We start from the raw sequence: 23101 nt of genomic DNA, 5'->3' as shown, positions 1-23101 counted from the left end.
CATTCAGATTTTCTGAGGGAATAGTATAAAAATAACATGTTATCGGGAGTCGGGTGGTAGCACAGCAGCTTAAGCACATGTGGCGCAAAGCACAAGGACCGGCAGAAGGATCCCAGTTCAAGCCCCCGGCTCCCCACCTGCAGGGGAGTCGCTTCACAAGTGGTGAAGTAGTTCTGCAGGTGTCTATCTTTCTCTCCCCCTCTCTGTCTTCCCCTCCTCTCTCCAATTCTCTCTGTCCTATCCAATAACGATGACATCAATAACAAAATTAACTACAACAAGGGCATCAAAAGGGAATAAATAAATAAATAAATAAATATAAAAAATAACATGTTATCTTAATTCTAAAATACATAAGATCTAGAGCTGGAGGTGATGTTACTCTCAGCCCTCCTCCCAAGCCTTCTATTCATGCAGATACTGTCCCCGCCAGGCTCCAAGCCTTGCCCTGTAGAATCCTGGGGAGAAGGGGCCTCTCCTGTGGAGGAGACAGCCAAAACAGTCGTCAGGCAGAGCAGACATGTGCCTCTCCTACTGCGGGGCTTCCTGGTGAGAATGGCTTGATAACCAGACGTGATTAGGCCCTGAGACAAGGAATCCCAGAGCAAGTCCAGGGCATTTGCGTGATTTGATGTACCCACGATTGGTGGTGATAGCAGTAGATGACAGAGCTGGGCCTCTCTGCTTGTAAAACAATGTGTGAGGTCCAAGACCTTTTAGCAAAAAGCTGATTCCAGGAGGCTGAGAAGTGGCTTTGCCACGATAGACTGGAGGCAGGAAGATGGGTTAGATGAAAACATGGAATCGAAGGAAAAAATGGGGGTGAGTCCCAGGGAGGAGGCGAGACCAAGTGGACTAGCTTTTGTGTGACAGCCAGGAGTTAGGTGGTGTGAGTAGGCGATCTGGAACTCAGCAGAGAGATCAGAACTAAAAACATAGTTTGGGAGTTCTGGAAATGAGCTAGACTAGACAGACATTCCAGAAAGCAGTGCAGTCTCCGGCACTGGGCGGCAGAGGAGGCAGTGTTAACCTGAGGGCAGTCAGTGCAGGGAACTTCTGCGAAGACTGCAGGCCACTTCAGACACCTGGTACAGACACACAGATGCACACATGGTCTGAGGAGAGAATGATACACCCCTGAAAGTCTTGGCTCCATGTCTTATTTCAGAATAAACAACCTTGTCTGAGGCAGAAAGGGGGGCATGCATGTTTTATAGACAGTAGTACAGATTTCAGGACACCCAGCATTTAGACCATGTCCAAACCAGGAAAAGTCATCATTGTAGGACCATCGTCCCTGCATTTTTAAACAAGATGCTACTTCCTCTGCCTTTTCCTGCTTTCCTTTTGGGGAAAAAAAAATGGACTGAGCCCCTCACCCACAAAGCTGAAACTGAAGAGTTCAGAGGAACATGAACACCGTCATGAAAAGTAGGAAAGGAAAGTGGCTGGGGTCAGTCCACCCTGACCCCACCCTGTAGTTAGATCACCCTGTAGTTAGGGTCACTTTTCTCTGGTTTTTAAAACACTGACACTTTTTTTTTTCCTTTTTATTCCTTAGGGTAGAATGGTTATGAAGAAGGAAAAAAAAAACTGCTTTCTGACTGGTTGCCTTGAAGGAAAAAAAAAAAAAAAAAGAACCTATTTTTGTGCATCATTTACCAATCATGCCACACAAGCATTTATTTTTAGTACATTTTATTTTTTCATAAAATTGCTAATGCCAAAGCTTTGTATTAAAATAAATAAATAAATAATAAAATTTTAAAAATACCTGAGCTGTCGCGTGTTATTCACCCCCTTGTGCATGGGAGACCCGCAGACCCGTAGCCAGATGCCATCGCCTGTGTCTCAGCGATGGGCCCAGCCCTGGCTCCTCGTGGAAGGTGCCGGTTCCCTTGGTATTTTCACATGGGCTCCTGCTGTGCCCAGCCCACATGGGACCCAGGCTCAGGGACAGGCCTGGATGGCCTTGATCCCTTGGTCACTCAACTGAGCTACTTCATCTTCATTCACTTACTTCAGGGTCGCCGTCTGCTCTCTAGCCATTTCCTGTTCATCAGTTTGTAGCCAATGTGCCTCCACCAGAATGTCAGCTTCACAATAACAGGGACATTTAACTGTTACTTGTCACTGTCTCCCTAGACCTAAGAGTGCTTTGTACATAGTAAGTGCTCAATAAATATTTGTGAGATAAAGGGATGCGTATGAGAAAGAAAATTCCCAAAACCTACGCTGATGGATATCTGTCCAGGATTTTGTTTAAACCACATCTCCCTGTACACTGTTCTTTTTAAAACAGCAAATTCTGTAGAGTTGGGTGAGTGTGTGTGTGTGTGTGTGTGTGTATGTGTGTGTGTGTATGTGTGTATGTGTGTGTGTGTGTGTGTGTGTGTGTGTGTGTTTCTTTTGCTTCACTGGAGAAAATCTTGAAATATTTTGCTATATGGAGTTATATGTACATGAAGGGTTGGTTGTAAGTATGTGTGAGCCTGAGCATGAGTCCTTGCCCTTCTGCCTCAACCTAGTGAGAACATACCCCATTGGTGAAGACTTCACCATTGCCATCAAAATCAGAGAAGTAGCAGAGTGGAGTTTTTTTTAATATTTATTTATTTATTTATTCCCTTTTGTTGCCCTTGGTGATTTATTGTTGTAGTTATTGTTGTTGCTGTTATTGATGTCATTGTTGTTAGGACAGAGAGAAATAGAGAGAGGAGGGGGGAAGACAGAGAAGGGGAGAGAAAGACAGACACCTGCAGACCTGCTTCACTGCTTGTGAAGCGACTGCCCTGCAGGTGGGGAGCCGGGGGCTTGAACCAGGATCCTTGTGCCAGTCCTTGCGCTTCACACCATGTGTGCTTAACCCACTGTGCTACCACCCGACTCCCAGAGTGGAGATTTTTATCTGGGTTTTCTGATTGAGATATAATCCACATACTCTAAAAATTTGCCTATTTAAAGCATAAATCATCACAATGGATCTTTGTATAATCTCACAAATTGTACAGCCACTACAAATAACCTAATTCCAAAGCATTTGCATTACCCCCAGACACCTGCAGCCCTGCTTCACCACTCAGGTGAAAACATCCCCCCTGCAGGGTGTGTTGGGTTCCTTAGGATATATCCCCAGGAGAGGAAATGCAGGATCATAGGGTAGGTCCATTTCTATCTTTCTGAGAGTTCTCCAGACTGTTCTTCACAGAGGTTGGACCAATTTATATTCCCATCAACAGTGCAGGAGGGTTCCTTTGACCCCACAACTTCTCCAGCATTTGCTGCTGCCGTTACCTTTTCTGATGTATGACATCCTCACAGGAGTGAAGTGGTATCTCATTGTTGTCTTTATTTGCATTTCTCTGACAATCAGAGACTTGGAACATTTTTTCATATGTTTCTCGGCCTTTTGGATCTCTTCTGTGGTGAATATTATGTTCATGTCCTCCCCCCATTTTTGGATGGGGTTATTTGTTTTCTTGTTGTTGAGATTGGCAAGCTCTTTATATATTCTGGTTATTAGCCTCTTGTGTGATGTATGGCATGTAAAGATCTTCTCCCATTCTGTGAGGGGTCTCTTAGTTTGGGCAGTGGTTTCTTTTGCTGTGCAGAAGCTTTTTAATTTGATGTAGTCCCATAGGTTTATGCTTGCCTTAGTCTTCTTTGTAATTGGATTCATTTCATTGAAGATGTCTTTAAAATTTATATGGAAAAGAGTTCTGCCAATATTTTCCTCTAAGTATCTGATGGTTTCTGCTCTAACATCCAAGTCCTTGATCCACTTGGAATTTACTTTTGTATTTGGTGAAATAGAGTGGTTCAGTTTCATTCTTCTGCATGTTTCAACCCATTTTTTCCAACACCATTTGTTGAAGAGACTCTGCTTTCCCCACTTAATAGTCTGGGCACCTTTGTCAAAGATCAGATGTCCATAGGTGTGGGGGCTTACTTCTGGGCTCTCAATTCTATTCCATTGGTAAGTGTGTCTATTCATGTTCCAGTACCAAGCAGTTTTGATGACAATGGCCCTATAATACAATTTGAGATCTGGGAGTGTGATGCCTCCAGTTCTGTTCTTTCTTCTCAAGATTGTTTTGGCAATTCTAGGTCTTTTCTGGTTCCAGATAAACATTTGTGGCATTTGTTCTATTCTCCTAAAAAATGTGGTTGGGACCTTGATGGGGATAGCATTAAATTTGTAGATGGCTCTGGGTAGTATATTCATTTTGATGATGTTAATTCTTGCAACCCATGAACATGGAAAATCTTTCAACGTCTTTGTGTCTTTTTCAATTTCCTTGAGTAGTGACTCATAATTTTCAGTATACAAGCCTTTCACTTCTTTGGTTAGGTTTACTCCTAGATATTTTATTGTTTTTGTTGCTATAGTAAAAGGAATTGATTTCTGGATTTCAACTTCTTCTAACTTAGTGTTTGCATAGAGGAATGCCACTGACTTTTGAATGTTAATTTTGTAGCCCGACACCTTACTGTATTGCCTGATGATATCCAAAAGCTTCTTGCTGGATTCCTTAGGTTTTTCTATGTATACTATCATGTCATCTGCAAATAGAGAGAGTTTGACTTCTCCTCTTCCAATTTGTATTCCTTTAATTCCTTGCTCCTGCCTGATTGCTATGGCAAGAACTTCCAACACTCTGTTGAATAGTAATGTTGCTAGTGGGCAGCCCTATCTAGTACCTGATCTGAGGGGAAATTCTTCCAGTTTTTCACCATTGATTATGATGTTGGCTGTAGGTTAGCTATATATAGACTCCACTATCTTCAGGAATTTTCCATCTATTCCTATTTTTGTAGTGTTTTGAACATAAAGGGATGTTGTATTTTGTCAAAGGCTTTCTCTGCATCTATTGATATGACCATGTGGTTTTTGGTCTTGCTTTTGTTGATGTGGTGGATCATGTTGATTGATTTACATATATTAAACCAACCTTGCATGCCTGAGATAAACCCCACTTGGTCATGAACAATCTTTTTAATATACTGCTATATCTGGTTGGCTAGAATTTTGTTCAATATTTTAGCATCTATGTTCATCAGAGATATTGGTCTGTAGTTTTCTTTTTTGGTTGTGTCCCTGTCTGCTTCTGGTATCAAAGTAATGTTGGCTTCATAGAAGCTGGAAGGGAGTGTTCCAGTGTCTTCAATCTTCTGGAAGACTTTGAAAAGTTGAGGTATTAGTTCTTCTTTGAAGGTTTTGTACAGTTCATTTGTAAAACCATCTGGTCCAGGACTCTTCTTTTTGGGAAGAATTTTGATAACTGTTTCAGTTTCATTAGCTGTGATGGGCCTGTTCATGTTATCTACTTCCTCTTTACTTAGTTTTGGAAGTTGGTAGATATCTAGGAAGTTGTCCATTTCTTCCAGGTTCTCTAGCTTGGTGGCATATAGTTGTTCATAGAAGACTCATGTGGTATGTTGAATTTCTGCGGTGTCTGTTGTGATATCTCCTCTTTCATTTACTATCCATTACTATTTCATTTATTATTATTTGGGTCTTCTCCCTTTTTTGTTTTGTGAGTCTGGCTAAAGGTTTGTCGATTTTGTTCACTGTTTTGAAGAACCAACATTTACTTTCGTTGATCTTTTGTGTGGTTTTCTTATTTTCTTTTTATATACATATTTATTTATTTATTTATTTTCCCTTTTATTTCCCTTGTTGTTTTATTGTTATAGTTATTATTGTTGTTGTTATTGATGTCATCATTGTTAGATAGGACAGAGAGAAAAGGAGAGAGGAGGGGAAGACAGATTGACTGATCCTCTGAGCTTTACGTGGTGTCCATCCCTATCTTTTTTAATTTTATTTATTTTAAAGTCTATCATGTCAGATATGAGAATAGCTGTTCCTGCCCTTTTTTGTGGGCCATTGACCTGTATGGTAGTTTTCCATCCTTTCACTTTAAGTCTGTGTTTGTCTTGTGGAGTTAGGTGGGTTTCCTGTAGACAGCATATTGTTGGGTTGTGTTTTCTGATCCATCTTCCTACTCTGTGTCTTTTAATAGGTGAATTCAGGCCATTGACATTTATTGATATCAAAGGTTGAAGATATTTTAACGCCATTCTTGTAGAGTTTTAGAGTGTTTTGATATATGGCCTATTTATGGTGGTCTGTTTATAGGAGACCTTTCAGAACTTCTTTCAGGGCAGGCTTGGTGATAGTTGATTCCTTCAACTGTTGCTTGTCTGAGAAGGTTTTGATGCCTCCATCTTGTCTGAATGACAGTCTAGCAGGATACAGTATTCTTGATTGAAAGCCTTTCTCATTGAGTACTCGATAGATATCTTGCCATTCTCTTTGGGCCTGTAGTGTTTGTGTGGAGAAGTCTGCTACTAATCTTGTGGGTTTTCCTCTGTAAGTGACTCTTTGTTTTCTCTTGCAGCCTTCAGGATCCTTTCTTTATCCTTATTCCTTTCCATTCTAAATATGATGTGTCTTGGTGTCTTTAAGTCTGGGCTAATTCTTTTTAAGTAAGGTAATTAAAGGGTTTACAGTTGTGGAAGTTGACAGTTGTTTCAATAGTATTTTAATCCCTGATTTGGAGTTTAGTAGCTTAAAAGCCTCTTTTGTGCTTTTCCTTCCCTGTAGGCTATGGGAGCCTGAGGGCTTTTAAACTCTTATGTAGGATTCTTAGCTTAGTCACTGGCTCCTGACCAAGAGATAAAGCAGGGTGGGTGTTGGCTGACTCCACGTGGTCTGAACCAACCCCCCCCATCCTATAATGAAGATTTGTGTACCCCTTTGCTCTGGACGTCCACTCTCTTCTCCGCAGTGCAGCCCGACACCAGACCGCTTACTACAACAGGTGGGGCAGAGATAATCCAGTGGTTATGCAAAGACACTTTCACAGCCCCACTTCTATGCCACAGAGGTAAAAGTCTTCTCCTGAGTTTCCTGGTTAATTCTCTGTCCCCTGGTGTCAACCTAGGGCCTCCCTGCCGCTGCTCCAGATTCTGAGGGCAGTAGCAGTGGAGACTCAGAGTTGCACTTGGTGAGTCTCAGGGGAGTCCTCTCCTCCCTTCAGCTGTCCCCTTGTTGGTGAAACAGACTGGAGGTGGTGTCTCAACTGGTAAACTGCCGGACTGTTAATCTCTCCCTAGGCTCTTCTCTGGCCACGAGCCACATGTGTTTGCACTCACCGGTGGTTTGGTGGGTTCCTGAAGTCGTTCTAGTCCTGTCTTGTTGCGGTCCCAGGTGGTCTCCTTTGGTATTCCTAGTTGATCCAGGAGAGGAACGGAGAGGAGAGGAGAGAAACAGATCTGTTGCTGCTCGTAGCCCTGCTTCCGGAAGTCTCTCCAGTTTACTGGTATCTTACTGAGGATTTGTTTATCTATTATTCATAAAGGATCTTAATCAGGTTTTTGTTGTTGTTGTTCTTGCGATGTCTTCTTCTGGGCATTAAAATCAGTGCAATGCTGGCCTCATAAAATGAATAATTAAGTGTCCCTCTGGGTTTTTTTTGTTTTTGTTTTAGTTTGGAAATGAAAGGTTGCTGTTATTGTCCCTCTAACATTTGTAGAATTCCCCAGTGACACCAGAACTACACTTTGGTACATATTATGCCAGGGGATGAACTTAGGGCCACACATGTATAAGTCCTGTACTCCGCCACCCCACCACTTCCCTGGACCATTAGATTTCTGTTTCCTTTCCAGTGTAATTAGAGAAAATACTTTGTATTTTCAGATTTGATCCTTTTTTCATTGAGACTTATTTTATGTGATAATGTGTTGGTGTGTTTTGGAGAGCATTTCATACTTATATGAAAAATGGTTTAGGGAGTCGGGCTGTAGCACAGCGGGTTAAGCGCAGGTGGCGCAAAGCACAAGAACCAGTGTCAGGATCCCGGTTTGAACCCCGGCTCCCCACCTGCAGGGGAGTCGCTTCACAGGCGGTGAAGCAGGTCTGCAGGTGTCTATCTTTCTCTCCTCCTCTCTGTCTTCCCCTCCTCTCCATTTCTCTCTGTCCTATCCAACAACGACGACAACAACAATAATAACTACAACAATAAAACAAGGGCAACAAAAGGGAATAAATAAATAAAATAAATATTTTAAAAAATTTAAAAAAAAGAAAAATGGTGTTTAAATCTTCCTTTATTTGTTCTCTATCTAGTTCTATCCATAAGTGAGGTTTGGAAGGCTTAAATGACTATTATCCAATTGTCTATTTCTCCTTTTGTGTCCACTTTTGTTCCAGGCATTGAGAGTCTATATTATTAGGTCTATGTAAAGTTTGAAGAGGTTTTAGGAAAACTACCACATGATTTCACTCATTTGTGAATATAGAGAATTGAAACATATAAACTTGAAAAATATATGTATGTATATAATCAACCTATATCTGTGACCTTGGGAGGACTATGGTGGTTACCACCAGAGGGCAGTGGGGACACAGAGCTTTGGTGGTTGAGTGCTGTACAATTATATCCCTATTTTCTTATAATCTTGTAAATCACTATTAAAAATATTGTTAAAAGAGTTTTTAAAAGCTGCAGAAAGGTGGGGGAGCCAGCATAATGGTTATGCAAGTAGACTCTCATGCTTGAGGCTCCAAGTTCCCAAGTTCAATCTCCTTCACACAGCCAGAACTGAGCAGTACTTTGGTTTTAAAAAAAAAAAAATGCAGTTTACTGAAGCCATCTCTAATGAGACGTGCTGAGTTAGTGGTCCTCCTGACATTTCTAGCCAGCTCCAAATGCTACAGAGCTCACTGAGTATTTGGCTTTGTTCTCTAGAATAAAGTCCATCACATAACATCATTCTTTTTTTTTAAAAGGATAATTTTTAATTATTTATTTATTTTTTAATTTTATTTATTTATTCCCTTTTGTTGCCCTTGTTGTTTTATTGTTGTAGTTATTATTGATGTCGTTGTTGTTGGATAGGACAGAGAGAAATGGAGAGAGGAGGGGAAGACAGAGGGGGAGAGAAAGACAGATACCTGCAGACCTGCTTCACCGCCTGTGAAGGGACCTGCCTGCAGGTGGGGAGCCGGGGGTTCGAACCGGGATCCTGACACCGGTCCTTGAGCTTAGCGCCACCTGCGCTTAACCTGCTGCGCTACAGCCCGACTCTCATAATATTCTTAAAGCCTGATTTTTTTTTTCCTGGTAATGTTTTTGTGCAGTAGTGATGTATTTCCTCTTCACCTTGCTCTCCTCCAGTGGCAGTTATATTAGCTCTTCCCTGACTTCCTGTTAAAGTGATCGATTAGGATAAATAGTGCAGAGATACAGGGACAGCTTAATGACTGTGTGTCACTGTTTCTGTTCATCTAATATTCCTTCCTTCTTACCTTTCTCCTATTATCTCAACTCCTAGAAGACCATAATATTTTTTTTGTTAATAGGTGCTATTCAAAGCCAAATAGAGAATTTTTACTAGAGCTTAGAAATAAAATGAACGAATTAGTAGGGTGGGACTGAGGGGAGATTTGTCATCCACCACTGAAATTTTAGCCTGCTATTCTGTGGTTCTGAGATGTAACACTGCCATCGTTAAATTTTTATATTTCTATTATTCCTGGCCTCAGCAACCGTGGAAGTGGGGTGTGTGCACATGCGTGTGTTCTGTGCTCTGTAATGTGTGAGACTTGTTCCTTAGTGCCAGAGTTAGAATTGGCATCAAAATAGAGGTTCATCCATAATGATACTACTGACAACTATACTGTAAGCCATTACCCCCCCCAAGAAAGTGGGAGGGAAAAGAAGTCAACTTTATGAATAGAAAGACTGTACGGTGTTGAATGGTTTCTTTGCTTACTTTTCTCTCCCCTTACCCCCTTCTGCAACTCTGCAACCTGCTGCATGCACAGTTTCACTGCCCTGGGAATGATTTTATTATTATCATTTTTATTTCAGAAAGCGAGACTAAGAGAAAGAGATGCAGAGACAGTAAGAGAGGAAAAGAGGGCACACCAGAGAAACACCAGAACTTCATCCACTGCCCTGGCACACTCGTGGTGTCAGGGTTTAAGCATAGGCTCTGCTCTTAGCAAAGTATGTGCCCTACCAGGAGAACTTGCTCCTGGCCCCGTGTTTACTTTTTTTAAAAAAAAATTATTTATTTTCCTTTTTTTGTTGCCCTTGTTGTTTTTATCATTGTATGGTTATTATTGTTGTTGTTATTGATATTGTTGTTGCCAGATAGGACAGAGAAATGGAGAAAAGAGGGGAAGACAGAGATGAGGAGAGAAAGATAGACACCTGAAGACCTGCTTCATCGCTTGTGAGGCAACCCCCCTGCAGGTGGGGAGCCAGGGGTTCGAACCAGGATCCTTATGCCAGTCCTCGAGTTTAGCACCATGTGCACTTAAACCCGCTGCACTACAGCACCCCCCCCCCGTGTTTACTTTTTAAAAAAAAACTTAGAAAGTGGGGAGTTGGGCAGTAATGCAGCGGGTTAAGTGCAGGTGGTGCCAAGCACAAGGACCGGCGTAAGAATCCTGGTTCGAGCCCCCGGCTCCCCTCCTGCAAGGGAGTCACTTCACAAGTGGTGAAGCAGATCTGTGCAGGTATCTATCTTTCTCTTCCCCTCTTCTCTCCATTTCTCTCTGTCCTATCCAACAACAATGACAGCACTAACAACAACAATAACAACAACAGTAATAACCACAATAATAAAAGCAACAAGGGCAACAAAAGGGAATAAACAAATAAATAAATAAACTTAGAAAATGGCCACAGATTCGTCTGGAACCACTGTGTTGTTTCCGTCTTAAATCCTTCTTGGACAAACTTTGATAATGCACAAGGCATAGGTTTGTTTTCTAATAGACACATAACTTTTTTTTTTCATTCTTTGTTCATCACTGGGAACTTGCTGCTCTAACCCAATTTTTAAGGAGAGTGAGGTGGGAAGAGAGAGAATCATCACAACATGGAAGCTTTCCCCAGTTTGGTGAGAGGGTCAGGCTTGAATCCAGGTTGCCTGCCCACCACATGTTGTTTTTTTAAGAGTTATTTGTTCTAAAGAAGCTCCAATAAGCCCAAAGTTAGTAAGAATATATTTTGTGGAGGATGTTGACTAGGTAGTCAATGTTGGAACACGGGACTTGTATGCTTAAGGCTCCAGAAGTCCCAAGTTCAAGTCTCAGCACTGAAAGGTACCAGAACTGAGAAATTCTCTGATTGTTCTTTCTCCCTTTCTTCCTCATTCTCATAAAAATAAGTAAATATTTTGAGTAGAGTTTGAGATACTCCACAGAGCCTCGCTAGAAAAGCAGTTCACCCACTCCTGCCTGGCAGCTTCAGGCCTGATAGAATTAAACCTGAGTTGTTCCCTATGGCCAGCTGGGTTGTAACTGTAGACTTTGCAAACAGAGAAAGGATCCTGTGGGTTCCTTGTTTTTTTTTTTTTTTTTTTTTATCTACCAAATGAATTGGTTCCACTGAATTCCTTTATCAAATCAGATCAAGAGAATTTTGTGGCAACAAAGCACAGGGACTCCAGTTCAAACAGGAGCTGCCCTTCCCCTCTCTGCCTGGAAGCCAGATGGGGCCTGTTAACAATAGATGCCAGCTCTGTGCCAGGATGCCCTGGTGAACAGACTGCAGAGCTTGTCCTCTGAATCTGAGCACATCCCATGGGAGAAGGTAGACTTATGTCCCCCTTTCACTAATGAAGAGACCGGCTTAAAGAAGATCAAGTAACTTGACCAAGATCACTCACTGAATCTGAGCACATCCCATGGGAGAAGGTAGACTTATGTCCCCCTTTCACTAATGAAGAGACCGGCTTAAAGAAGATCAAGTAACTTGACCAAGATCACTCACTGTTAAGTGGCAAAGTCAGAAATGAAGCCAGAGACAATATTCTTTTTCTCTCTCTTCTTTTTATTAGTGATTTAATAATAATTAACAAGATTGTAGGATAAGAGGTGTACAATTCCACATAATCCCCACCACCAGAGTTCCAGATCCCATCCCCTCCATAGGAAGCTTCCCAATTCTTTATCCCTCTGGGGTTATGAACCAAAATTCTTTATGGGGAGCAGAAGGTGGGAGTTCTGGCTTCTGTAATTACTTCTCCACTAGACATGGATGTTGGCAGGTCAATCCATACCCCCAACCTGAAAGAAACTATATTAACCACTAACTGGCCTCTGCTGGGGGCAGTGGGAAGAGGAACATTTGGGTCCCAAAGGAAAGAGGGGATGTTTGGACCAGAATTTGCTAAATTTGGTACAGTTCTTACCCTTGAGGAATTTGGAGTCTCGGGGGAAAAAACATGAGCAGTGGCAACTATTTGAGAACTGAGCTTTCATGTTGTCAACTTTTTTTTTCACTGAACAGAGACAAAGAGAAATTGAGAGGGGATGGGGAGATAGAGAGGGAGAAAGACACCTGCAGCCCTGCTTCAGCACTCATGAAGCTTTCCCCCTGCAGGTAAGCAACCAGGGGCTTGAACCTGCATCCTTGCACACTGTGTTGTGAGTGATTAACCATGCGCACCACCGCCTGGCCTCTCAACTTTTTTTTAAAGATGTATTTAGTTGTTAAAGCAGGGAAGGGGGGAACCAGAGTAGACCATCAAAGAGAAATCAAGAGATGCAGGGCAGAGCAGCACCCTGGCATATGCAATGCCAGGGATGGAATTCAGAGCATCATGCTTAAGGATCCACTGCACCACCTCCCAGGCAACAGCTGTCAACTTTTCTTAAAGGAGGTAGCTCAAAATTATAATAAATAAGTGCATTTATTTGGAAATAGCACTGAAATTTTATCTCCAGCTGAGCAAGCCTGTACGAAGCTCTACAGGGGGGAGTCGATGGACATTTTTATTAGAAAGACACAGGGGAGGCTCTTACAACAAAAGTTCACTGGAAGAGAAGGTGAGTTGAGGAAGGCTACAGAGGCTCACTGCCGGATGTTTTGCTTACTGAACGGGGAGAACTGCTTCCCCCTTTCCAGTGTGTAAAGCTAGCCAACTACAGAAGAGTGCCCTCTTCAGGCCTTGTAGCTCCATATGAAGTAAGGGTTCCTTTATCTTTACAATTGTGTATATGTATATAAAATGTTTGTACCTAAGTATACATGGTGTGTTTTTTCTAGATAGAGCATGTGGGTATAACTAGAAAATGAACAGAAGGAGCTATTTGAGAGATGAACTCACACTCTGAATTGACACAAGAACATATGCACTTTTTTTGTGTGTGTGTACTTTTTTCTAAAGTCAATAAGTAACAATAATTGCTGAGGGGGGTGGGTGGCAGTGTACCTGATTGAATATACACATTATAGTGCACAAGGACCCAGGATCAAGTCCTTGGTCCCCACCTGCAGGGGGGAAGCTTCATGAGCACTAAAATAGTACAACAGGTGTTTTGTTTTGTTTTTGTTTTTGCCTCCTGTGTTATTGCTGGGGCTTGGTGCCTGCACTATAAATCCACTGCTCCTTGAGGCTTTTTTTTTCCCCTTTTGTTGACCTTGTTATCATTGTTGTTACAGGTATCTCTTTCCATCTTAATTTCTCTGTCTCTATCTAAAATAAACAGATAACTTCATAGTTATAATAATAATAATGATTACTGACATAAAGTGCTTACTTGATAGGCAGATGGATAAAAGAGAGTGGAAAGAGAAATTTATCAGTAGTGTGTTTACCTTCTATATGTGAGGGATGCCCAGAAATTCTCCACAACTCACCATGAGTCTTTTTTAAAGACTTAGCTAGGGCTGTAGAGACAGCATAATGGTTCTGCAAAAGACTTGCATGCTAGGGTTGGGCGATGGTATGCCAGGTTAAGCATACATAGTACTAAGCACAAGGACCCATGAAAGGATCCAGGTTCGAGCCCCCTGGCTCCCCACCTGTAGAGGGGATGCTTCACAAGCAGTGAAGCAGGCCTACAGGGGTCTATATTTCTCTACCCATATCTCCCCCTCCTCTATCAATGTCTCTCTGTCTTACCCAAAAAAAAAAAAAAAATGGGGGGGAGGCCACCAAGAGCAGTGGATACTTTGTGTAGGCCCTGAGCCCCAGCAATAACTCTGGAGACAATTAAAAAAAAAAAAAAAAAAAACCTCACATGCCTGAGGCTCCAAGGTCCTAGGTTCAGTCCCCAGCACCACCATCAGCCAAAGCTGAGCAGTACTCAGTACTCTGGTCTCTCTTTCTCTGTATCTTATCTCTGTGTCTCTCACTAAATGGGTAAAGGAAATATTTTTTAAATTTGTATTTAAAAAATGACTTAGCTAACACAGAGGCCTTTGGGAAGAAGAAAGGAAGTTTCAGTTAAAAAGGTTACCCAAGAGGTACCAGGAACCAGACCTAACTTCTGCCTTCTTCATGAATTGGATCTTCCCAATGAGGCCCCTTATCTCAAAGGTGACCTCCATTCTGCCTTCAAGGCCCCTTCCAGGAAATTAACTATTAACCAGAGATGGGTTTGGCAGGTTGTTGTTTTTGCTGGGCTATGTTGTTTTCGCTGGGCGGGCTTCACAGGCATGGGCGGGTAACAGACGACCAGGGACTCATGGTTGAGCTGTAGGCAGTATCTCTTTATTCATGCAGGACGCAGCACAATCTAAGCCGAGCTAAGCTAAACTCAAGGTACCGTAAAACTCACAATGCTGTCTTTATATATACTTGCCAAGTAGGGTGGAAACAGGATGTGACATAGAGAGGGTGGAGAGAAAAGTGACTGGTGAAAATCAGAGTGTGACAAGGAGAGGATCAGGGTGTGACAAGGAGAGGGGGGTGGAGCAGGCAAGAATTCTATCACTGAACCACTAATGTCCTAGAGGGAGGGTGGTGCTTGTTAACAGCGCTTATGTAAATAGAATGAAGTGGTTATGTAAATAGAATAGTGTTAAGCAGCGGGGATTTAAACCAAATGAAACAGAAGGGGTCTCATGCATACCAACAGCAGGTGGCTCCCCTGTTCACTATACATGACTAGAACAAACAGCCTAGACACACAGAAAAGCACAAATGATTGATTTCTCTTCAGACCCAGAAAAGTGAGTCCCTGTACCTTACTCCGCTCACACATTTGTCTTAGAGACTTGGGATATAAAGACAAAAATCAAAATGTAATCCAGCTCACATTCAGAAATCCCCCAGTGCACACTTCAAGGAAGAGAGGCGCTGGGACATCAGAGTCCCTTCCTCCAGCTGTCTTCTTCTTCTAGCGTTTGCCCTTCTTCCGTAGCCAGTCAACAGCGTCAGGTTGAGCCTGATGGAAAGATTCGAGACCTCCTTTGAATCTGGAGAGGTGGCAGTCATTGACTATGTGGGTCATAGTCTGTCTGGAGCCGCAGGGGCAGTTCGGGTCGTCTCTGGCTCCCCAGCGATGGAACATAGCGGCGCACCGGCCATGGCCTGTTTGATAGCGATTGAGGAGGACCCAATCATAATGTGCTAGGTCAAAGCCGGGTTGACGCTTGCAGGGGTCTGTGATGAGGTGTTTGTTCTTTACCTCAGCTGACTGCCAACTCTGTTTCCAAGAGACTGGAACAGAGAAGTTCAGTGTAGGCATAGGGGACCAGACTGGGTGACGAGACGTCAAGCGTTGGACAGGGTGGGCGAAGATATCCGCGTATATTGGCAGGTCCGGTCGAGCGTAGACGTGGGAAATGAACTTAGATGATGCCGCATCCCGACGAATATCTGGCGGGGCAATGTTGCTAAGAACTGGCAGCCATGGAACCGGGGTGGAACGGATGGTTCCAGAAATTATCCTCATGGAGGAATATAATTTGGAATCGACCAAGTGGACATGGGGGCTACGGAACCACACTGGGGCACAGTATTCTGCAGTGGAATAGCATAATGCCAGAGATGATGATCGTAGTGTGGAAGCGCTCGCGCCCCATGAGGAGCTGGCCAGTCTTGCAATGATGTTATTCCTCACGCCCACCTTTGCTGCAGTTTTTATGAGATGTTTGTGAAATGACAGAGTGCGATCGAGAGTAACGCCAAGATAGACTGGCTGGGCTTCATGCCGGATTCTCGTACCGCCAAGCTGCACCTTAAGCTCACACGAGGCCGAGGCATGGTGTAGATGGAAAACAGATACCATTTTTGCAGTGCTAGGGATTAGTCGCCATTTTTTACAGTAATCAGATATCAGAGACATGTCTTTCGTGAGTGTTTCCTCGAGGATGTCGAACTTGGATGCCTGAGTTGCACAACAGATGTCATCAGCGTAGATGAACTTCCTTGAAGAAGTTTCTGGGAGGTCATTGATGTAAATATTAAATAGCGTAGGAGCCAGAACAGAGCCCTGGGGGAGGCCACTTGAGACAAGTCTCCATCGGCTAGACTTGTCACCCAGATGCACCCGGAATCTTCTGTTTTGGAGAAGAAACGATATAGTGTTGGCCACCCATGGAGGCAGGCATCTTGAGATCTTGACTAGGAGACCACAGTGCCAGACCATGTCATAGGCTGCTGTGAGATCAACAAAGACAGCACCCGTCTTTAAATTCTTCTGGAATCCATTTTCAATGTAAGTTGAGAGGGCCAGGACTTGTTCGCAGGTAGATCTTCCTGGGTGGAAACCAGCTTGGGTGGGTGATAGGAATTTCTCTGTAAGATGAGAAATACGTGACAGAAGCAGCCTCTCAAGGAGTTTGCAACACACGGAGAGGAGAGAAATTGGTCTATAGCTGGCGGCCAGTGTTGGGTCTTTCTTTGGTTTCAAAACCACTATAATCTTAGCACGACGCCAGACTTTGGGCATAGACTCAGATTCCAAGATGTGGGACAGGAGTGCAGCGAGCCACTTCTTTGCCGCGGGACCCAGGTTAAGAATGAGTTCTGGGGTGATGTTATCATAGTCAGCAGCTGTTCCCGGTTTAACCCTCTTCAAAGCATCTTCCAGCTGTCATTCAGCAGAGCAGGGAGCAACAGACACTCACCCCCACTGCTTAACTGTCCCCCCTCCTTGTTCTCACATCTTCCCGTTACTTATCATTGAGTGGGTTTGAATATATGTGGAGACTCAGACCTTCATGCTCTGATCTCTGTCCAGACTGAAGCCAGTTTGGTGGAAGTGGGCTGGCAACGTTCAGGCTGGAAGCAGTATGTAGGGACCATCGGAGACAGTCCAGTGCCACTAAGCTTTGGGGGGAGCGAGTGGAATTTCCATTGTCCCCGAGAGTGTCTTACATGTGGGCAGTGCCCTGTGTACCCTGGACCGATGTGACCCCCACACTGGAGTGTGCACTTGGGCCCTGGGCATGGACCCAGGCCAGCCCCTTCCTGATCCTGTCAGTCCCTTGGCCTCTCCAGCCTCAGTTTCCAACCATGGGATGAAAGTGACGCAGCTGCCACGCAGAAATGAGAGGATGTGAGAGGACTCTGTTCCTGCCCAGCATAAAAAGACTGGCTGACCCATGAAAGTCCTCCCCAGCCCATCAGAGATATTGGTCTGTAGTTTTTCTTTCTTTTTTTTTTTTCCTCCAGGGTTATTGCTGGGCTCAGTGCCTGCACCATGAATCCACTGCTCCTGGAGGCCATTTTTCCCCCTTTTGTTGCCCTTGTTGTAGCTTCGTTGTGGTTATTATTATTGCCATCGTTGATGCTGTTCGTTGTTGGATAGGACAGAGAGAAATGGAGAGAAGATGGGAAGACAGAGAGGGGAAGAGAAAGTTAGACACCTGCAGACCTGCTTCACCACCTGTGAAGCAACTCCCCTGCAGGTAGGGAGCCAGGGGCTCGAACCTGGATCCTTACACCGGTCCTTGCACTTTGCGCCACATGTGCTTAACCCACTGCACCACCGCCTGACCCCCTGTAGTTTTCTTTTTTGGTTGTGTCCCTGTCTGCTTCTGGTATCAAAGTAATGTTGGCTTCATAGAAGCTGGAAGGGAGTGTTCCAGTGTCTTCAATCTTCTGGAAGACTGAAAAGTTGAGGTATTAGTTCTTCTTTGAAGGTTTTGTACAGTTCATTTGTAAAACCATCTGGTCCAGGACTCTTCTTTTTGGGAAGAATTTTGATAACTGTTTCAATTTCATTAGCTGTGGTGGGCCTGTTCATGTTATCTACTTCCTCTTTACTTAGTTTTGGAAGTTGGTAGGTATCTAGGAAATTGTCCATTTCTTCCAGGTTCTCTAGCTTGGTGGCATATAGTTGTTCATAGAAGACTCACATGGTATGTTGAATTTCTGCGGTGTCTGTTGTGATATCTCCTCTTTCATTTACTATCCGATTTATTTGGGTCTTCTCCCTTTTTTGTTTTGTGAGTCTGGCTAAAGGTTTGTCAATTTTGTTCACTCAAAGAACCAACATTTACTTTCGTTGATCTTTTGTATGGTTTTCTTATTTTCAATGTTATTGATTTCTGCCCTAACTTTAGTGATTTCTATCCTTCTGGTTGCTTTAGGATTCCTTTATTCTTCTTCTAGATCTTTAAGGTGTGCAGTCATGTTGTATATTTGAGCTTTTGTACTTGTATGGCTATGAACTTCCCTCTAAGTACTGTCTTAGCTGTGTCCCAACTATTTTGATAGCTTGTGTCTTCATTTTCATTGAACTCTCAAAACATTTTGATTTCTTCCTTTATTTCCTCTTTGACACAGTAGTTGTTAAGGAGTGTACTGTTGAGCTTCCACATTTTGGCACTGTTACTAATCTTTTGTTGATTATTAAGTGTTAGTTTAATTCCACTGTGGTCTGAGAAGATGCTCAGGATGATTTCAATGCTCTTGAATTTGCTGATGCTGTCTTTGTGGCCTAACATATGGTCTGTCCTTGAGAATGACCCATGTGGACTTGAGTAAAATGTGTATTTCAGTTTCTTGGGATGAATACTCTGAAAATGTCCATTAGTTCTAGTTTATCTATCTCCTCATTTAGCTCCCTTATGTCTTTATTGATTTTCTGCCTGGATGATCTGTCAGGTTGAGAAAGTGGGGTGCTGAAGTCCCATATTATGACTGTGTTGCTGTTAATATATTGCTGTGGCTCTTTCAGCAGACGTTTAATGTATTTGGATGCTTACTCATTGGGTGCATAGATGTTAATAATTGTTAAGTCCTCTTGATTGACTGATCCTCTGAGCATTAAGTAGTGTCCATCCCTATCTTTTTAAATTTTATTTATTTTAAAGTCTATCATGTCAAATATGATAATAGCTGTTCCTGCCCTTTTTTGTGGGCCATTGACCTGTATGGTAGTTTTCCATCCTTTCACTTTGAGTCTGTGTTTGTCTTGTGGAGTTAGGCGGGTTTCCTATAGACAACATATTGTTGGGTTGTATTCTCTGATCCAACTTCCTACACTGTGTCTTTTAATAGGTGAATTCAGGCCATTGACATTTATTGATATCAAAGATTGAAGCTATTTTAATGCCATTCTTGTAGAGTTTTAGAGTGTTCTGATATATGGCCTATTTATGGTGGTCTGACTGTTTATATAGGAGACCTTTCAGAACTTCTTTCAGGGCAGGCTTGGTGATAGTTGATTCCTTCAACTGTTGCTTGTCTGAGAAGGTTTTGATGCCTCCATCTAGTCTGAGTGACAGTCTAGCAAGATACAGTATTCTTGATTGAAAGCCTTTCTCATTGAGTACTCGATAGATATCTTGCCATTCTCTTTGGGCCTGTAGTGTTTGTGTGGAGAAGTCTGCTGCTAATCTTATGGGTTTTCCTCTGTAAGTGACTCTTTGTTTTCTCTTGCAGCCTTCAGGATCCTTTCTTTATCCTTATTCCTTTCCATTCTAAATATGATGTGTCTTGGTGTCTTTAAGTCTGGGCTAATTCTGTTTGGGACCCTCTGGGCTCCTTGAACCTTTATGCCTTTGATGTTGTCTAGACTAGAGAAGTTTTCAGCAATTATGACCTGAAGAATGCTTTCTTCCCCTCCCTCTCTTTCTTCCTCTGGTAAGCCAATAATATATTATTATTGTATATTATTTCTTTTGAAGTTATCCCATAGGTCTCTGTTGTTGTTTTCAGTATCTCTTAATCTCTTTTTGAGATTTTTTACTTCTTTTTTTGTTGTCTCTAATTTGTCCTCAATCTTGCTAATTCTATCTTCAGCCTCATTGATTCTATTCTCTCTCCCCTCTACTGTTTTCTGGAATTCATCTGTTTTGTTACCCTGTTCTGATACTGTTTTAGCTTGTTCAGCTAGTTGTGTTCTTAGCTCAGCTATTTCAGCTTTCAGCTCTCTAATAACCTTGAGATACTTAGTGTTTTCTTCCAGAGTCTCATTTGTTGTTTCTGCATTTCTGATGACAATTCTTTCAAACTCTTTACTCACTCCTGTGATTATTTCCTTAACTAGTGTTTGGATGTTGACTTCATTATTTTGTGCTTCAATCTTAGGGGGGCTTTTAGCTGGACTCTTGTCCTGGTTCATTTCTCCAATATTTCTTCTTGTTGGTTTTACCATTTTATATATTATGTTATGAGTTCCCTCTCTCAGTACTTTTCAAATTACTGATCACTATTGCCTGGATTGACTTGTGTCTAAGTAAGGTAATTAAAGGGTTCACAGTTGTGGAAGTTGACGGTTGTTTCAATAGTATTTTAATCCCTGATTTGGAGCTTAGTAGCTTAAAAGCCTCTTTTGTGCTTTTCCTTCCCTGTAGGCTATGGGAGCCTGAGGGCTTTTAAACTCTTAAGTAGGCTTCTTAGCTTAGTTACTGACTCCTGACCAAGAGATAAAGCAGGGTGGGGCAGAGATAATCCAGTGGTTATGCAGAGAGACTTTCACAGCCCCACTGCTGTGCCACCGAGGTAAAGTTCTTCTCCTGAGCTTCCTGGTTAGTTCTCTGTCCCCTGGTGTCAACCTAGGGCCTCCCTGCCGCTGCTCCAGATTCTGAGGGCAGAAGCAATGGGGACTCACAGTTGAATTTGGTGAGTCTCAGAGGAGTCCTCTTCCTCCCTTCAGCCATCACCTTGTTGGTGAAACAGACTGGAAGTAGTGTCTCAACTGGTACACTGCCAGACTGTAACCAGCCGCTTAATCTCTCCCTAGGCTCCTCTCTGTCCACAAGCCACATGTGTTTACACTTACCGGTGGTTTGGTGGGTTCCTGAAGTCATTCTAGTCCTGTCTTGTTGTGGTCCAAGTGGTCTCCTTTGGTGTTCCTAGTTGATCTGGGAGAGGAGAGGAGAGGAGAGAAACACAGCTGCTGCTGCTTTGTAGCCCCGCCTCTGGAATTCTCCAGAATGTTCTCTTTAGACATGTGTTTCATTGTACATCCATTAGACCTCGAGCCATAAACATGAAACAGAGATGCTAAGAAAAGGATATGAGCATGGCTTAGCTCTGAATAACACAGTCAAACAAACACTGATTTTCTTATCAAAGTACTGTTCTAGTGGGGTGATAGAAATTGTATGGGGGCGGAGGGCAGGTATTGACGCAAACACTTAAGCACACATAGTATCAGACGCAACAACCTGTGCAAGGATCCGGGTTCAAGCCCCTGACTCCCCACCTGCAGGGGGGAGGCTTCACAAGTGGTGAAGCAGGTCTGCAGGTGTCTGTCTTTCTCCCTATCTCCCCATCCTCTCTCAATTTCTCTCTGCCCTATACAATAAAATGGGGGAAATGGCCACCAGAAGTGTAGTGCGAGCACTGAGCCCTAGCAATAACCCTTGAGGCAAAAAAAAATGTATATGAAGGTATAGGAAGAGGAGAGTGAAGCTCAGGAAAAAAATTTAAAAAAAATTTAGGATCAACCCATGTCTATTATTTGGGGTAGTGGGGGTCAAAACTACAAGGATCAGAGTAGCCATCTCAAAGAGAGCTGGGGGCTTAACAACACACGTGGAGTTCATTACTGACACCACCTGCCAGTGTCTGTGATAAGAGACGGAGCCTGTGCACATATTATCCGACTGCTCAGCCCATAAAGGGTTCTGTTCCCGCCCCAGCCCTGGGCTCAGCCCAAGAACAGATGCTTAGACTGGAACCCCAGGCTGGAGGCAAAAGTGAGGTCAGTGGGGTGTCCCAAAGGAGCGTGTGTCTTCAGATTTCTAAAAGGAATCATTTCAGGAGTGCCAGGGAGCTTTGCTCATGCCCAAGACCCCAAATGGACAGCCTTGACTCATAGCCTCAGGGCTATGCTCTCTGAACTGTGTGGCCCCCTGCTAACTAGGTCACCCACTAAGTCTCCTGTCTCCTGTTCCTCTTCCAGGTGGTCACTTCTTCCATCGCAACTCCTTGTCCCCCCGAAGCCTGGTGTACGAGAGTGAATTTTCCACCATCGAACCCTCCTTGGACCTGTACGATGAGAACAAAACCTGATTTCCCGGTGGGCTGTGGGGGGTCACCACTTCCGTGATTTGGTTTCCGATCACCTTCCTTATTTTGTATTCTCCTGTCGGCATCTGTTTCGGGAAGAATGAACGGCAGCGCTTTCTAAGCACAAGGTCGGGGTTCAGGGTTCAATTGCAAAGTGCCCCTGGGATGAGGCTTAGAGGACAGCGCAGTGTATGGCCCAGGCGACTTTGAGGCACCCAAGCTGGGCAGTGGTGGAGGGGCCCCAGCAGAAGCACGGCCCCGGGGTTCATGTCATCTCTCAAATAACCACACACTCTTCTGTGTTGGGGTGCTGGCGGGGCTCCTGAAATACCTTTCCTGCTCCCCACTTGTGAATGCATCCTCACGCTTCTTAGGACACGGGCTCGGTTGCTGCTGCATGCCCGCTCTGTCTTACTCTGCTCCTTGTGAAAGGCCCTCTCTTGAAAGGTCCTGGAGAGAAAAGCCTTGCTGTCTGTCTGTCCCCCTACACCTCCCCTGCTGAGACTGACCACCCAGAGCACGGGAACGGGGCTGCTGGCCTGTGGGAGGAGCAGTCGTCCCCACTGTCCCTTCCCAGCCTTCTTCGATGAACCTGCCATTAGGTGAAATATGTGGTGTCCTGTGACCACCTGATGCTGAGGCCTGAGGTGGGGGTGTCCAGGAAGCCAGCCTGGTGGTCTGGGGGTGCCAGCTAACAGATCAATGTCTCCAGCAGAGGGAGCCACGGACATATTGTTAGATGCCTGGTCAGCCCCATCCCTCCCTTCAGCCCCTGCAAGCAGGTGAGGAACTTACAGAAAGGTCTCAAGGGCGTTGGGATGGGGGTGTTGTCTTTTGGGAGTGGCTCACATGTGATACACGTGTGCTTTCC

At 43.6% G+C, this 23101-nt stretch overlaps 1 protein-coding gene across 6 annotated transcripts in view; it reads left to right on the top strand.

Annotated features, from left to right (window-relative positions):
* Nucleotides 1–22331, top strand: part of RNF130 (ring finger protein 130) — a 113971-nt gene extending 91640 nt beyond the window's left edge. For 4 of the 6 annotated variants that reach the window (XR_009551500.1, XM_060197341.1, XM_060197339.1 and 1 more), the window contains one exon: nt 1562–1773. Coding sequence is in view for 3 of the 6 variants with exons in the window: in XM_016190037.2 (XP_016045523.2) it covers nt 1562–1577 (16 nt within the window). In the remaining 3 variants the exon portion in view is untranslated. Of the gene's footprint in view, nt 1–1561; nt 1774–22123 lie in introns of those variants that run through there. The other 2 variants (XM_060197338.1, XM_060197340.1) reach the window with 1 other exon arrangement.
* Nucleotides 22332–23101: the final 770 nt, after the last annotated feature.

This window comes from Erinaceus europaeus, chromosome 9 (assembly GCF_950295315.1).
Source record: "Erinaceus europaeus chromosome 9, mEriEur2.1, whole genome shotgun sequence".
NCBI classification, from domain to species: domain Eukaryota; kingdom Metazoa; phylum Chordata; class Mammalia; order Eulipotyphla; family Erinaceidae; genus Erinaceus; species Erinaceus europaeus.
This window is presented reverse-complemented; position numbering and strand designations above follow the sequence as displayed.